We start from the raw sequence: 17011 nt of genomic DNA, 5'->3' as shown, positions 1-17011 counted from the left end.
GAGATCTTTTGGACTCGAACCAGAGCCCGTAGGCCATATGATGTAGCAGATGGGCCCACCCTTCTTTTGATGCATCAGAAAAGAGCATCAATACAGGTGGGAGGAGAAAGAAGGTACAATTCTTGGTGGAGGTTCTAGTCTGTCACCCACCGACTTAGGCCCGTCTTCTGCTCAGGTCCCATGGGGACCAGCAAATCCAGTGAGTCCTCGTGTTGAACCCAACTGGACTTCAGCTGCCACTGTACAGATTGTATTTATAGCCAATAGTTGCATATCACACGTTTTAGGGACGATAGGTGACCTATGAGACGTAACCACTGCTGTGACGGAAGTGCATCACGTTGTAAGAAGGGACTTGCTACCTTCTTCAGCCTTTGGATCCTGTTGTCAAAAGGGAAGACTTTCTGCAGGTTTGTGTCTATGATGGTAGCATGGAGGATCTCTCAAGATTTACCACAATCTCCAGATCATGACCTAACTCAAGAGTCCATCGCGGTGTTGAAGAAGAGTCACCACCGAGTCTGCTACGATCAGCCAGTCCTCTAGGTATCTTAACAGAAGAATGCCATTCCTGTGGGCCTAGGTTGACACCATGGAAAAAACTTTTGTGAAAGCCTTAGGTGCTATCAACAGGCCGAAGAACAGCACCTTGAACTGCATCGTCGGTGATTGAAGATGATCCTCAAATACTTCCTTGTTGATGGATGGACTGGGGAAAGTATGCATCCTTTATTTCCAGAGTGCAAATGAAGTTCTGTGTTCTTACTGCCTGTCTGACCGTGTCTGCCATCTCCATCTTGAACGGAGTTTGTTGCACAAACTTGTTCAGGGAGGAAAGGTGGATGACAGGTCTCAAAACTCCAGAAGCCTTCTTTACAAGAAAGAGTTGACTGTAAAAGCCTGAGGACTCATCTAGGACCTCTTGTAGAGTACTCTTCTCCAACATGGTCTGAACTTCAGCCATGAAGGCCATCTCCATCACGGATCCCTTCTTGTAGGAGCTCGACCAAACTGGATGCTGTCAATTGAGGGAGAGATTGAGTGAATGTGACGTGATAACCTGACTGAATTACAGAAACATTCCAGGACTTGGCCCTGTGCTACAGCCACCTCTACCACCGGCATTGCAGATATTCCCCCACTGGTGGACAAGTGGAAGGATTGCCTTCTTTAGTGGGAGCGGCCTCGACCGCTACCTTTTCCTCCTTTATTGTTTCTGCTTCCCTTTGGCTGGTCTTGGGTAGGAAAAGGATTCTTAGATGAAGACTTGGGAGTGCCTGAACTCCTGAGGACTGGATGGTGGAGGTTTCCTGGGTGGAGGAGCTGTTCCATACTATCTTGAGGTCATCGCCCTCTGAAGGAGAGAGTCCTGACTCGTATTCCTCCAACAATCTACTTCCCTTTCAGCGTCCTCTGCACTGAAAAGTGACGGTCATTCCATTGCCGATTTTTGTAGCTTTGTCATTTCTTTCCTAGAAACTTGCCTATGAAACCTCTTTATTATTGCGTCCTGTCATCTCAGGGTCAATTTTGGCCAGAAGTTAACCATTTGGTGAGCAAGGAACTCGACTTTCCTGGCACCAGATAATAGAATGGTTGACATGGACTTCCTAGTATGTTCCTACGACCAGTCCTACATCTTGATCAGATGGCCCACTGACCCTAGCCACAGATTGAGCCATGAAGTAGCTTACATGGCAAACTTTGCAACCTTCTCAATATTTAGGGCATCATTAGCTGAAAAGGTGATGGGAAGTCCTGCAAGTCTCTGGCACGAGATACCTTTAGTCAGCGATTATATAGCCGGGTCCAGAGGCAAGGCTGAAAGTTTCTTGGAGGGTCTCTGAGTGCCATATAGATGGTCCAACACAGTATCCTTCCCCTTTGCTGGAGCTGCTGAACGGTCGTCTTGACTGTTGATAGCTCTCATGCAGGACAGGACCTGCCAGAACAAGTGGTCGGATTCCTTCTGCTCAGTCTATGAAAACCACGGACTAGCTGACCTGGGAGGAGTGTCGTCCTGTTTGTAATCATGCTGGTCATCATCCACCCACAAACTCTCACCCATAGGAGCCCGGGTTGGGATGTTCTCGTCACCATGATGTCTAGAGGAGTACCTCGATGTTGCAGAACCTCTTTTGCCATTGTCATTGCTGTTTAAGCCGAAGAGCTTGGCACTTTCTCCTTGGCTTGGGCCGCCATCCTCGAGGAGCGGTTCTTCGGCAATGTCTTGGTATCCATTCTCTCCCTAAGAGAAGAAAGAAACTCTGCAAGCAAGGAGGATCTTGTGTTCTCCCTACGTCTGGAAGATCCGGACATATCCTTGGGCGTAGAGGCGTGCAAAGGCTGCTCTGCCACTGTCGATGGAGCGGGCTGGCTAGATGTGGCGACCTCAATAGGAGACAACCGATATGGTTAGAGAGATATCCCTTGGTGATCTCGAATCCCTGCTTGTACAAGTGTGGAGGGTATCACATGGAGGAGGCGTAGGCTATCTCTGTCTTCTCCTCTTCTTAAATGGATTCATGAGAGTCATCTCTAGCCAGGAGAAATCCTGCTGCAATGTCCCCAAACCTGTTGGAAGGTTAAGTACCTTGGAGTGAATTGGAGAAAACATCATCATAGCCTGTTTTTCCCGAGGTGGGGCCGAAACGAAACTCCTGCGCCTTGAGTCAGAAGGTGGAGATGAGAACTTTGAGGTACCAGAAGTCTTTAGCAGGAGCCAAGGAGTTCTGATTGAAGCTGCTGCTACGTGGTGCTTACCTGCGTGAGTCAGTGCAAAGCCGGTAACTGCCAGTCAAACTATTGTCACCACTTCAGCAAACCCGGGTATGTCCTTATTAAAAGCAGAGATGGAAGATGGAAGCTCACTATGAGGTTCACGAGCCGGGGACCATCTGCAAGGTGTCCATGGTTTAATCATTTGCAAAGATGAGATTGCATACTTACCTGCTTAAATATGTACTGGCATACTGTCGTGCTCTGTAATGGTAGAGTGGGTTGAAGATCGTGAATGTTCTTGTCTTCAAGGATGGCGCTCCTGGTGATCGCTTGACACCGCGGCCTGTTGCGTTCCTATGCACTGTTACGTGGTCACATGCCGCTTTAAGATCGTGTGAGGAAAGATGTTCCTGGGATGGCGCGCTACTATGCAGCGAGTTGCCGGATGATCACGAGTTGATGTGCTCTCACGAGCGGTATGAAGATCGAGTGCTGAAGTAGAATGCTGAGCTGATGAGATGTCACGATCATGAGTGGAAGGGCGATCATGAGATAGAGGGTGATCACACGATGGGAGATGGCCACGCAATGAATGAACATCACGAGCTGAAGCGTTAATACAAGTTGGCGGACGCTTGTGAACTGGAACCTGAATGAGCGCTGGAGCCTGGTCATGTGGTGGAGACCTGGTCGCACCCTGGAGCCTGGATGTGCCTGGAGACTGGTTGCATGCTAGGAACTGGTCAAGAGCTGGACTGCTGTGGAGTCTAGATGAGTCTGCTGTCTGCCACCTAAGCAATTACTCCAGATCGCGTCGGCGGTCTGGAAATTCCTGCTGTCGGCACTGCGAGATGGGGGTGGCGAGCACTGGTTGATGTTGGCAAGATGTCTCTGGTCGCACGCAGCGCACTCAAGTAAAAGTGATATAGCAGCATCACTCGTCAGGACTCCCTCACAAGTGTGACGAGACTCCTAGGAGACTCCAAGGTAGGAACTGGGAGAGGTGAATCTGCAGGGAGAGGGTAAAAAGATGGATAATGGACGCGTCAAACCCACTGGGGATGAGCTACCTCTTGCTCACGATCTGATGAGCAACACTTCGAGGGGTTAAAGAAAGGCATGGGCAAAACCAGGCGTCTTTTCATAGCCCCGCGTGGCGGAGACCACTATGGGGAGAACCTAACACGCGTACAGGAAAGTTGTCCCTCGTGAGCAACAGGAACAAGCCTTAGACTTTGCCCACCCTCCGCCAGCTGAGTGAATTCAGAACAAGGGGGAGTGCCGTCGTTAGCACACTGAGCTGGAACGGCATCAGGCAATCTAGCCTACTCAGAGAAGTTGGTGATGGAGCTTGGGAGACTGCATTGGGCACCAACGCTAGAGACTCCTCCAGTACAAAACTTTCGGAGCCCTTAGGAGGACCAAGGTCAACCTCTGAGGAAGCCGATGTGTGTTTCCTCTCTGCTCACAATTGCAACAGCTCAAACAGACCTTCCTTCAACGGAGAATCAGCGATACCCAAGGAAGGCCACAACTTCAAAAGACCATCAACAGAAAAAGACTCCTCTCTGGAGAAGGGCGCCGCCGCTTCACTAGGGAAGCATCGGTGTCTTTAAAACCTAAGGGTTGTCCCAGGGTAAAGGATCACCGCTCCTGCTCGATCATTTCTCAGGGGAGACCAAATGAGATGGAGCTTCGGGCAGAGATCCAGGAGTGGAAGGAGGATCTCAACTTTGAGGATGACCCCGAAAGAGAATCACTCTTCAACTTCTCCTTCTGCATTCTACTAAACCTCTTCCACTGAAAGAATGACCACTCCCTACATTCGTGACAGGTGCCGTCCCAAGTACAAGATCATCCTAGGCAGGTCAGGCACAGGGAATGAGAATTTGACTCGACCAAAAACATGAAGCTACCACACTTGCCTCCCTCAGGTTCAGGACAAGTCTGCATGAAGACCTGGAAGAAACACTCCCAACCTGAAATGAAAAAGCAAAGAAAAGATTAGTCCAATTGCTAGTCAGTGACTTGGGCGGTGGAGAGAGATGACGTCCACTCTCAACCAAGCCAAAAGCAAATGTGACAAGACAACACAAGTGTGTGTAAGCGGGATAGCCAGTACTACCAGCTAAACCCCCACCCCCTGCTAACTAGCAGTGGGGTAGTTATACCTTGCTAAAAGTCTCATGGGTGTTCTGCAAGTTCCGCCAAAATTCTATTCCCTAAAAAAGTGCGAATGGGTTTGTATTTAGTGACGGAACAATTTACTTTTCGAGTTCAAAGTTTTCTACAGCTGAGTGCTTTTCTACATGTAAGGCCTTTACTTGTGTACTGTATGTTAGACTGAAAAGGTTTTTCTGAAATCTAACACAGCAGTTACCTACACTTTTACCAAGGCCCTATCCCACAAAATATGTACTACATACATTATTCTCCTTAAAATACAGAAAAAGAGACTTTGCCAATGTTCTGTTCAACATTAAAACAATCCTCTGGTAAATAAACATTTTGTGATATATCAAGAATGAGTTATTTGTAAAGTATTGATTCCTTTTTGTATGAAGTTCCCATAAGAAAGAGGACAAGCTCAAAAATACTATACTGTAATCATTTCCCCATTGCAACACAAAACTAAAGCAGATTCCATACTTTGGATCCTCAACAGTCGACTCTCACATTTCATCCGATGACACATAAAAGAACAAGGGAGAGTACATGAAAACCAGGGGCAGTACAGATAAAGAAACATTAAAAGGTCTGTTACTTATTCCATCAACTACTCTTCATGGTTATCAAACAATCTCCAGAAATCAACTTCAGTGCATTTTTGTTCCTTGACCAGTTATGTTCAAAACTACTAAATAAGCACAAAATTAGCAAATAAAGTGCTTTAAAAAAGCACAATATGGACTGCTGCGGCCAAAATATAAAAAAAAAAAAAAAACGACACTCCAAAGCAGCTGGAAAAAAAATCAAATCAGGAGACCGTTCTTTAATATGTAAAGAATAATTTTCTTTACACCTAATAAAAATAACCATGACAAAAATCATGAAGTCCATTTTACCTAACGCTCACTTATCACCTTCATAACTTAAAATGAGCTGGACAGTCAAAAACTTGTCCTACTTTCAAATAATTTATCTGCTTACTTTTTTCATTTGCAAACACCCGAAAATTAAAATTAAAACTTGGAAACCACTTTCTTAAAGGCTTCATACAGTAAAATAACACTTCTAAAATATTACATTTTAAAATAGTGAAGAATAAAAATTTACCATTTGTAAAAAGAAATTATAATTCCTAATAAATCAACTTGGTGTATTTAAGTAATCAAATCAGTAGCATTTACTAATATATGATGTACAGCATCACAGTAAAAAATCAAAGCTAAAAGAAAGATTAAAGTAGGAAATCAAAGCTTACAACAAACAGAAGCGGTTAGTTTAAGCAATAAATATCAATTCCCTTCTGCATATACAATCAATCAAATTTCACAAAAAAAAAAAAAAAAAATATGTGAAGGCAGCAGTAGATGAATGGTAAACCTCTTAATTGTAAGCATTATCTTAGAATCTATTCTGCAATATTTGTAACTAGTTAAATGCGTAAATAATGAACTGCCTTACCATAAAAAAAATATGGTATACACTATACAGTAAGAAGATAATTTTTTGGCTCAAGTAATGAGATAATAGAATTACTGTAAGGCTTTCCAGCTCTAAAGCATATGTTCAAAAGATCAATGTCATCGAAGAGAAATACCTCTCCAATGCATGTTCAGATATCTCGAAATATACTGTATAACCGATAATCTCTTGCTTTTTTGCTTCTCAGTGTTTCTGCCCATATCTTGTAACAATGTTTACAATATGGAAAAAAAACCTAATGAAAACATTACAAGATACATACAAATTTAGGTTAAAATTAGCGGGCTTGCCATTGTCCCACTTCTTATTCTATACAGAATTTCAAGCAAAGAGAAAAAAGGTCATATCACTAAAAATAAATTCTAAAACTTAAGATTAAGGTTATTACTGTCACCAAACAAAATATCGTTTTGAGGGGGAGAAGAGGGAAATCACCCGTAAATGTGACTGCTAATTCCGGCAGATATTCAAAAGCGGGGGAACACAAGTTAGCTCATGACTAGTAAATGTAACGACTGGCATTGTCGAAGGACGAAACGACTAGCAAAAGAAATAGCTCTGTAAAAGCCCTGGCCTGGTTAAGTTTTTAGTAAGCAAAAAACTAAAAAATTAAAAACTCTTAAATGAACACTTCATGAACCTTGTTGAGACGTTTGCTCTCCTCTTGCCTCTCTCTTGCCTCATCAATAGACGATGGCGTTGGCACCCCCATTGGAATGGATACAAGATCCCGTTCAAACAATATGATGTTTTCAGCTTCCACTGAAATTAGAAAACATTTGTGAATAAAATATCTGGACTAAAGTTTTTGAAGTTAGCAAACACAATTTGTAGTAGGTTGTCCCTTAGATATATAAGGTTTTATTCAAATAAATAAACACTACAGACCACTATAAAAGCATGAAATATTTAGATTTGATGGGAAAACTATTGTGTAGTGTTGTCTATCAAATATTTCTCTTTTGTAAATAAACAATGCAAAAAGATGACAAGAAGATCGATACGGGACGAATGAATGATTTAAACAAAAGAGAAGGGATTTAAATTAGATTTGTAGTGGAACATTTATGTGAGAGGTTTAACAATGTATTAGATTTGATTTGCTAGGATGTATATCTTACCAATCCGTGTTTGCCAACGGTTATAAAAGCAGATGAGAACCTGGAGGAGTAACAAGAACTTTGGGTGTGGAGGATAAGCTCCTTAAATCTCGATGAAGTCACAGCCAACAAGGTGACTTTAAGGAGGGAGACAAGTTGTCTCTTAGGCTTCTACACTTGATACCTGGCAGATGATTTTAATGGAATTAGTATGGACAGGCAGGGGTCGCTTTCCTTAGTTGATAGGTACTGTGCACCACAAGGAACTGGATATCCTTTGATGAATATAGCTAATGAATCCTCAATGGATTTAGTCAGTCACAGGGCAGCGAAGACGACAGAATGACCTTTAGTCTCGGGCGCAGTAGGGTGCTAAGAATCTCCCAGCTTATAAATATCAAAGAAAAATTGAAAATTGGTAATTGGAATGTTAGAACCTGGAATCAGATTGGAAAGTTAAAGAAAGTGGAAAAGTAATTTATGAAATATACTTTGGAAAGCTTGGCCCTAAATGAAACACATTGTAAGGGGATTGATGAGGAAACCTTAGACCAAGACAATATACAGTATATATCTATTCAGGAAGAACAAATGGAGTTGGAAGAAAAAAGGGTAGGAATGATGATGACACCAATAGCAGAAAGGGCATTACCTGAGTGGAGAACTGTAAATAGTTTTAAATTATAGTTTGCTATGCACCAACAAATGATTCCCCAGAAGAAAGGAAAGATGAATATTATGAAAAATTGCAGAGAGTAATAGATGAAATCCCAATGAGAGATATGAAAATTGTGATTGGTGATTGATTAATCGATTGATTTGAGGTTTTCTGTACTCCTGACATCTAAGGTCATTAACGCCGATATTGTTTATTGTAAATAAGAAAAAATAAAAGGAATATTCAATTGAAACCATAAAAACAAAGATGTCATTTTGAAATTTAAATATCTTTCAGAAGACCTGCTTCTGAAATAAGGCTAAAAACACCACTAGCATGGTAGGATACATCATGTCCAAGAATCTTGGCAAGGATGAACCTGCCATCCTCACCTTGAGCCTCAAACAGATATCTATTTCTTTCGCTACTACATATGGGGCATTCAGTCAACAAATGCCTCACTGTCAATGGTACCAAACAGTCATCGCAATATGATTGATGTTGGCCAGCCAGAAAAAACTCGTGTCATCCGGTGACAAATGCAGAGACTACAAAGAGTAGTCTCCCACTTTCGGGGCATCCCATTATACAGTACCTCTAAAGAAATATAACAATACTTACTTCACTCATCTTACTTTCAAGTAAACTATCCAAATGCTGTTGCCAATTATTATAAATAAAATCATTAATTGTAGGTAAAAAATCTTTACTGGGAATGGGATACCTTCTTGGTAGCAACTAGGCTGCAGCACTCTTTGCCAGTGAATCTGCCTTTTCATTTCCACACACACCTTGTGTCCCGTACCCAGCAAAATCTAACTGTTATACCTTTCATACCAATGATTAAAAACCACTTTAAAATCTTAAAAACTAAATGATTATCAAAATTAAAAACTTCTAAAGCTTGTAGGGCACGTTTTGCATCACTAAAAATTTTAAAATTATCTTCATCTTGTAACGCTATTTTCTCAATAGCAGTTAGTATGCCATATAGTTCGCCAGTAAGTATAGAGGATACTAGAGGAAGTGCACCTCTACATTTAAAAGCACTACTATATACTCCAAATCCAACACCAGCATCAGATTTGGAGCCATCAGTATACATAAAGGCGATTCCCTATGTTTTTCAACATGTTCCATAAAGAGCAACCTGGCTTCGTAGTCAGTCATGTTCTTTTGTATACTAATAAAATATTCATAAAAAGATATATCAGGTAATGTACATGGAGGGGTTGATGATATCCTACATGCGAGCACATTATTTCTACCTATATCTAAACCCGGAAGCCATAAGGTTGACGAGATTTTGGGTGCAATGAAAAATATCTGGAATGCATTAAATGGTTTGCAGTCTGACAGGCTAAATAATTAGGAAGTCTTTGCAACCTAAACCAATACCGAACAATAGAAGAATTCTGGTAAAGGTCTCAAGGTAATTCTCTAGAGTCAACAAGGGGGCTTGGGGTTGGCAAAGTTCTGAAGGCTCCTGTGGACAATCTGATACCAGCATGGTGCATAGTATCTAAAACTTCTAACCGTCTTGGGGTAACTGAGGAGTGTATTTCACACCCCTAACTAATTTTTGAAAAAAAATTAAAGACTTGAGAAATTTTAAGTTTTACAGTCTGGTCCCATGATGTATGGGACAAAACTTTTAAAAGATTCAGAGCCTCAAGACACTTTACTTTTAAGGCTTTCAAGTAAGGAACCCATGTAAGCCTATAATCATAGATCAACCCTAAAAATCTAGCTTCACTTACACATGGCATACATTGACCGTTGATGTACAGTTAGAATCAAAAGAACGCCGACACTCTGGGGAAATCTTTCGTCAGATGTCTCTAGTGTTCTCGTGACAAAACAGACAAGGTGTTGCACTTCCTACTACTACTAGGAAATGGGCGGAGCCCTCTCCGACCTTAGTGAATCAAAGACAGCAACGGGGTGTTTTTGCTAGTGAAAGCATTAATATTTTACAAATCGAGTTTCCATATATCATTCTGTTTTATCTCATGACGTTTCGAATATCCACTGCAAATACTGAATCACACACACACACACACACACACACACACACACACACACATATATATATATATATATATATATATATATATATATATATATATATATATATATATATATATATATATATATATATATATATATATATATATATGATATTTTAATTATAAAATAAATTTTTGAATATACTTACCCGGCGAATATATAATAGCTGCTGCTCCAGCGGCTCGACAGAAAACACACACAAAAACTCGCGAGCGATCGCTATGAAGGTTGCGGGTGTGCCCACCAGCGCCAACTATCGGCCAGATACCGCATATACATGTAAACAGACCCAATTTTTCTCATCCCGCTGGGTCTCTATCGGGGAGGAAGGGGAGGCCTTCAATTTATATATTCACCGGGTAAGTATATTCAAAAATTTATTTTATAATTAAAATATCATTTTTAAATATTTAACTAAGCCGGTAAATATATAATAGCTGATTCACACCCATGGTGGTGGGTAGAGACCAGAGTTAATTAAGTTTACAGCGTATATGCTTAGAGTTTTTGACAGTTATATCGTAACAAAACCCAAATATATAAAGGTACCTGGTAAGGAAGTTGACTTAGACGATTACTCTGACTTATTAGTCTGTCTTCCTCACGAAGCCCAGCGATCCTCTTAGGATGCTGAAAGATTCCCAGGAGCTGAAGTATTAAGGGCTGCAACCCATACACAAGGACCTCATCAAACCCCTAATTTGGGCGCTCTCAAGAAATGACTTTGACCACCCGCCAAATCAACCAGGATGCGAAAGGCTTCTTAGCCTTCCGTACAACCCAAAAAACAATATTAAAAACATTTCAAGAGACAGATTAAAAAGGATATTGGAATTAGGGTAATGTAGTGGTAGAACCCTCACCCACTACTGCACTCGCTGCAACGAATGGACCCAGTGTGTAGCAGTCCTCGTAAAGAGTCTGGACATCTTTTAAGTAAAATGACGCAAACACTGACTTGCTTCTCCAAAAAGTCGCGTCCATAATACTTTGCAGAGATATATTTTGCTTGAAGGCCACGGAGGTTGCTATAGCTCTAACTTCGTGCGTCTTAACCTTAAGCAAACATCGGTCTTTCTCATTCAAGTGAGAATGAGCTTCTCGTATTAAAAATCTGATAAAATATGACAAAGCATTCTTTGACATAGGCAATGATGGTTTCTTAACTGAGCACCATAATACCTCAGATTTACCTCGTAATGACTTAGAACGAGCTAAATAGAACTTAAGAGCTCTAACAGGACATAATACTCTTTCCAGTTCGTTGCCTACGATCTCTGATAAGCAAGGAATATCAAAAGATTTAGGCCAAGGACGAGAAGGCAGTTCATTTTTGGCCAGGAAACCAAGTTGAAGTGAACAAGTGGCTTTCTCTGTAGAAAAGCCGATGTTCTTACTGAAGGCATGAAGTTCACTGACCTTTTTAGCCGAAGCCAAGCACACTAGGAAAAGTGTCTTGAGGGTGAGATCCTTCAGGGAGGCTGAATGTAATGGCTCAAACCTGTCTGACATGAGGAACCTTAGGACCACGTCTGAGTTCCATCCAGGAGTTGCCAAACGACGTTCCTTAGAGGTCTCGAAAGACTTAAGGAGATCTTGGAGATTTTTATTGTTGGAAAGATCTAAGCCTCTATGTCGAAAGACCGAAGCCAATATGCTCCTGTAGCCCTTAATCGTGGGAGCTGAAAGGGAGCGAACCTTTCTCAGATGTAAAAGAAAATCTGCGATTTGGGCTACAGAGGTACTGGACGAGGACACAGATGCTGACTTGCACCAGTCTCGAAAGACTTCCCACTTCGACTGGTATACTCTAATGGTAGAAGCTCTCCTCGCTCTTGCAATCGCACTGGCTGCCTCCTTCGAAAAGCCTCGAGCTCTTGAGAGTCTCTCGATAGTCTGAAGGAAGTCAGACGAAGAGCGGGGAGGCTTTGATGGACATTCTTTACATGAGGCTGACGTAACAGATCTACCCTTAGAGGAAGACTTCTTGGAAAGTCTACCAGCCATTGAAGTACCTCGGTGAACCACTCTCTCGCGGGCCAGAGGGTAGCAACCAACGTCAACCTTGTCCCTTCGTGAGAGGCGAACTTCTGCAGTACCTTGTTGACTATCTTGAATGGTGGGAATGCATATAAGTCCAGAAGAGACCAATCCAGTAGAAACGCGTCTATGTGGATTGCTTCTGTATCTAGGACTGGAGAGCAATAGATTGGTAACCTTTTGGTCAACGAGGAGGCAAAGAGGTCTATGGTGGGTTGACCCCAAGTAGCCCAAAGACTCTTGCCCACGTCCTTGTGGAGGGTCCATTCCGTGGGTATCACCTGACCCCTCCGACTGAGACAGTCTGCCAAGACGTTCAAGTCCCCCTGGATGAATCTCGTCAACAGGGAGATGCCTCGATTTCTTGACCATAAGAGAAGGTCCCTTGCGATCTCGAGCAGCGTGAAGGAGTGTGTGCCTCCTTGCTTGGAGATGTACGCGAAAGCTGTGGTGTTGTCTGAGTTGACCTCTACCACTTAGTTTCGAAGAAGCTTTCGAATATCATCAAGGCCAAGTGGACTGCTAATAGCTCCTTGCCGTTGATGTGCATGCTCTTCTGACTTGAGGTCCACAGACCCGAGCATTCCCGACCGTCCAGGGTCGCACCCCAACCCAAATCCGACGCGTCTGAGAACAACACGTGGTTTGGGTTCTTGACTGCTAGGGATAGTCCCTCTCTCAGACTGATATTGCTGTCCCACCATTTCAGGCATGCCTTTACTGGTTCGGAGACTGGGAATGATACCGTCTCTAACGTCTTGTCCTAGTTCCAGTGAGAGGCTAGATGGAACTGGAGAGGCTGAAGGTGTAGTCTCCCTAGTGAGACAAACTGCTCCAGGGATGAGAGAGTCCCTACGAGACTGTTCCAACTCCTGACTGAACAAACGTTTTCTTTTCAGCATTAGTTGGACTTCGAGCAGGGCTTGTTCTATTCGGTGGCAGACGGAAAAGCCCGAAAAAAACTGGACTGCGAATCTCCATCCCCAAATATAGAATAATCTGGGATGGGATCAGTTGGGACTTTTAGGTTGACCAAAAGTCCCAACTCCCTGGCCAGACTCAACGTCCAATGTAGATCCTGCAGACAGCGAAGACTGGACGATGCTCTGAGAAGCCAGTCGTCCAAGTACAGGGAGGCTCGGATCCCCGATAGATGGAGGGATTTTGCCACATTCCTCATGAGCCTCGTAAACACGAGAGGAGCAGGACTGAGGCCAAAGCACAGGGCTCGAAACTGGTACCCCACATTCCTGTAAACAAACCTCAGAAACGGTTGGGAATCCGGGTGTATAGGAATGTGGAAGTATGCCTCCTGAAGGTCGAGAGAGACCATCCAGTCGCCTTCCATTAATGCTGTCAAGACAGCCTGGTAGACTTCATCGTGAAGTTTGTCTTGACAATGAACACATTGAGCGCACTTGCCTCTTACGTACTCCTGCAGTGAACATGGCTGCCAGATCATTGGAGCCATCCCTGAGGGACTTGTTCCTGCAGAGAACGTGGCTCTCAGATCATTGGAGCCATCCCTGAAAGCCTTGTTTATGCATGACATAATTGTACAGCAAAACTTCAAACGCTCGAAAAAACTCCTAACAGGAGATGGTCTAGCTCTGAAGTCGACCATAAAATCTTGGAGCGTCTCATGGCCAGGCGCCAGGGAGAGTCTATGAGGTTTGAGAAGTCTATCTGGGCAGAGGCAGGAACTCCCAAGCCGAGAACTTCTCCCGTGTCATATCAGACTCTCGCTCTATAAGCCAGCTTAAAAGTAGGGAAAGCAAAGGCTGTCTCCCCCAAACTCCTCCTGGTGATAAACCAGTCGCCTAGCAAACGTAAAGCTTTCTTAGAAGAGCGAGAGAGCACTAGCTTATAAAACAACGGCTTCGAAGTAGCTAGGCCTAGTGTAAACTCTGACGTTTAGGCGAACGAGGAGCAGCAGTTACAAAAAGATCCGGACAAAGATCCTTAAAAATCAGCATGATTTATTTAAAGTCCATAGAGGGGTGAGCAGCTTTAGGCTCCTCTCCGTCTGATAGAGTCCTCAAGGGAATATCAGTAGGAGGGGGAACAGCAACTTCCTCATCTGAAGGAACCTTGTCCGACAATAGCCGAGTCTCAAGCAAGGGAGAGACCTGCCGTGGTGGCAATGCTTGACAAACAGAGTCCACACGCAAAGGAGCAACAGTAGCAGTCAAGGACGCTATGTCATGTAACTGCTTAAAGGACTGACCAGCAACAACCAACAGGTGCGGGAGGACGCTCGACGTCAACTCGAGACTGCCTTGACTGCCTAGACTGAGCAGTCAAAACAACTCTTGACAGCGGTGCTTGACGCTCAACGTCAAAACAATTCAACTTCGCTGGTTGGCGAACGTCCTGAACGTCAACAAGAGCATGCGGCAGCGGCTGAACGTCCACAAGCGGCTGAAAGTCAACACTGGACTGCATCGAGTGAGGCTCTACAAAACGTGACTGACGTGACTTTGTAGCGTCAACGTCAACAGGACGAGCAAAGGTTCGTTTGGGCGGCTGACGGCCAGGATCTCGATCAGCTAAGCGGCGAGGATCATCGTGAACCTGCTCAGCAGAATAGTCCTCCATAAGAGAGGCAAGCTTATTCTGCATGTCTTGCCGTACATCCCATTTAGGATCAACGGGAATGGTTGCGGTAAGAGACGAGGGTAATGTCTGTGACTGCAAAACCTTGCCTACAAAAAGACTCTCGGAGCCTGTGTTACGCTTTTGTTTAGACGGCGAGCAATCTTCCGATGACTGCATAGGGTCAGAGCTGTCCTAATAGTTAAAACCAGGACGCTGGACCTGTCCTGAAAGGACTGACTTTCGCTTAAAGGGCCTCGAAACCTTGTTCCACGGTTTCTTATGCGAAAAGCCTTCGGATGACGAGGAGAAAATCGTCTCGCTCGTCTTATGGTAGGGGCGGTGTTGATGAGACACGCCTGAAACCATAGAGGGAACGTCTGTTCGCTGATCAAGTCCTCTCGAACCCATAAGTCGTACGACATTACTTCTCCCCTGGGCTTGGGAGCTTGCAAGAGGTCTCGGACTAGGCGAACGACAGGCACGAACAGACGAACCCTCGGTCGCAACACTGATAACACTTTGCGCAATTATCACTTTATCACTACGATTTTCTGTTTTGCACTTATTTCACTGAAATCGAATTTTTTAACAATTCACATTAGGTATGAATAAAACTGATTTCTACCTGAAGCACGCAATTCTACCCTCATCAAAAGGTTATAATTGCGAAATCAGTCGCATAATGTAAGCACATTAATACAAGCAAAAAACAGTAAACATATTTTAAGATAAAAAGATCAGTGGCTGGGAAGGAGACTAAACACTAGTTCATTCAAAACTACGTTTTCAATCTCTCACCGTACAGTGCCTTGGGACGAGAATAAAAACTAAAAAAGTTTTATCCTTTCTCCCCGTACAGAGACTAGGGACGAGAGTAAAAAACTGACTCGAGAACAACGTTACTCGCTTGGGACGAGAATAAAGATCGGAACGTTCTCTCTCCTCTCTCTCTCTCCGTCTCTCTCTCTCTCTCTCTCTCTCTCTCTCTCTCTCTCTCTCTCTTGATTTCGCACCGAAGAGAAGAGCCCACTTACCTTTCGTCAATAAACAGGTTATTTGACCAAAGGAAAAAACTAAAAGGTTTTTCAATTAACAAGTTCCTTTAAAATAGTATTTAAAGAATTTAAGCTTTGAAAGAAGAATGAACAAAACGTCAGAATCGATTTACTCTTTCTGCAAAGTGAAACCGTGATACTCTCTCTCTTTATCGTAACGATAGAGCGCAAACTGCGTAGCATAAATAAACTAAACGTTAGTTCATCTTTGAAACAGTACGAAGACTATTCAAAGAAAATCTTTCATAAAATATCTACTAAAAAATATTCATTTAATAAGTTTTAAATCATTTGCTCTGTAAAAGTTATTTACGATTGAAAGGGCTCAACGTTGTTTAACTTCGGTTTCCAAGTAAGGACCGCCTACTCTCAGGAAAGGTCGCATATAAACAAATCATTAAAATTTATCTTGATGTTTATTATAAATGGAAAGCTAATCGAAGAGGCCTAATAAAGGCGGTTGAGATATAAAATATATAGAGGAAAATCTATAATTAATTTATAACGTGATAAGATAATTACTAAAAGCCTAAAACACACTTCCGTACTAAGGGAAGGGTCGGCCATTTAAAAGTCAAAGGAAGTCCAAAAAACAATCCAAAGTCATCAAAAATTAAATCTATCCAAAAACGAGTTCAAGATTTAAGTTGAAGATAAAACACCTGCACTGCGAAAGCTCAAACCAAAAGGAAGTACTTCACCAAATATGTTGAGAAAACTCCAGGTTATACAGCGAGTATTGATACGTCTTGTCGTTAAGGCCGACAGAGAAAAAATTGGGTCTGTTTACATGTATATGCGGTATCTGGCCGATAGTTGGCGCTGGTGGGCACACCCGCAACCTTCATAGCGATCGCTCGCGAGTTTTTGTGTGTGTTTTCTGTCGAGCCGCTGGAGCAGCAGCTATTATATATTCACCGGCTAAGTTAAATATTTAAATATATATATATATATATATATATATATATATATATATATATATATATATATATATATATATATATATATATATAATGATTCCGCAAAATTGTGTAGAAATTATTGTAGTATCGCAGCTAAAATATTCCATCCGTTAATAGCTACATTAGATTATTTCGACATTAGCCTTGTTCAAGTCACCG

The 17011-nt window shown here is 42.6% G+C and overlaps 1 protein-coding gene across 9 annotated transcripts in view; it reads right to left on the bottom strand.

Moving 5' to 3' along the window:
* Positions 1–17011, bottom strand: part of LOC137641331 (plasminogen receptor (KT)) — a 565134-nt gene that overhangs the window by 246821 nt on the left and 301302 nt on the right. For all 9 annotated transcript variants that reach the window (XR_011044480.1, XR_011044481.1, XR_011044482.1 and 6 more), the window contains exon 5: positions 7010–7131. Coding sequence is in view for 6 of the 9 variants with exons in the window: in XM_068373773.1 (XP_068229874.1) it covers positions 7010–7131 (122 nt within the window). In the remaining 3 variants the exon portion in view is untranslated. The remainder of the gene's footprint in view (positions 1–7009; positions 7132–17011) is intronic.

The sequence above is a fragment of the Palaemon carinicauda genome, chromosome 5 (assembly GCF_036898095.1).
Source record: "Palaemon carinicauda isolate YSFRI2023 chromosome 5, ASM3689809v2, whole genome shotgun sequence".
Taxonomy (NCBI): Eukaryota; Metazoa; Arthropoda; class Malacostraca; order Decapoda; family Palaemonidae; genus Palaemon; species Palaemon carinicauda.
This window is presented reverse-complemented; position numbering and strand designations above follow the sequence as displayed.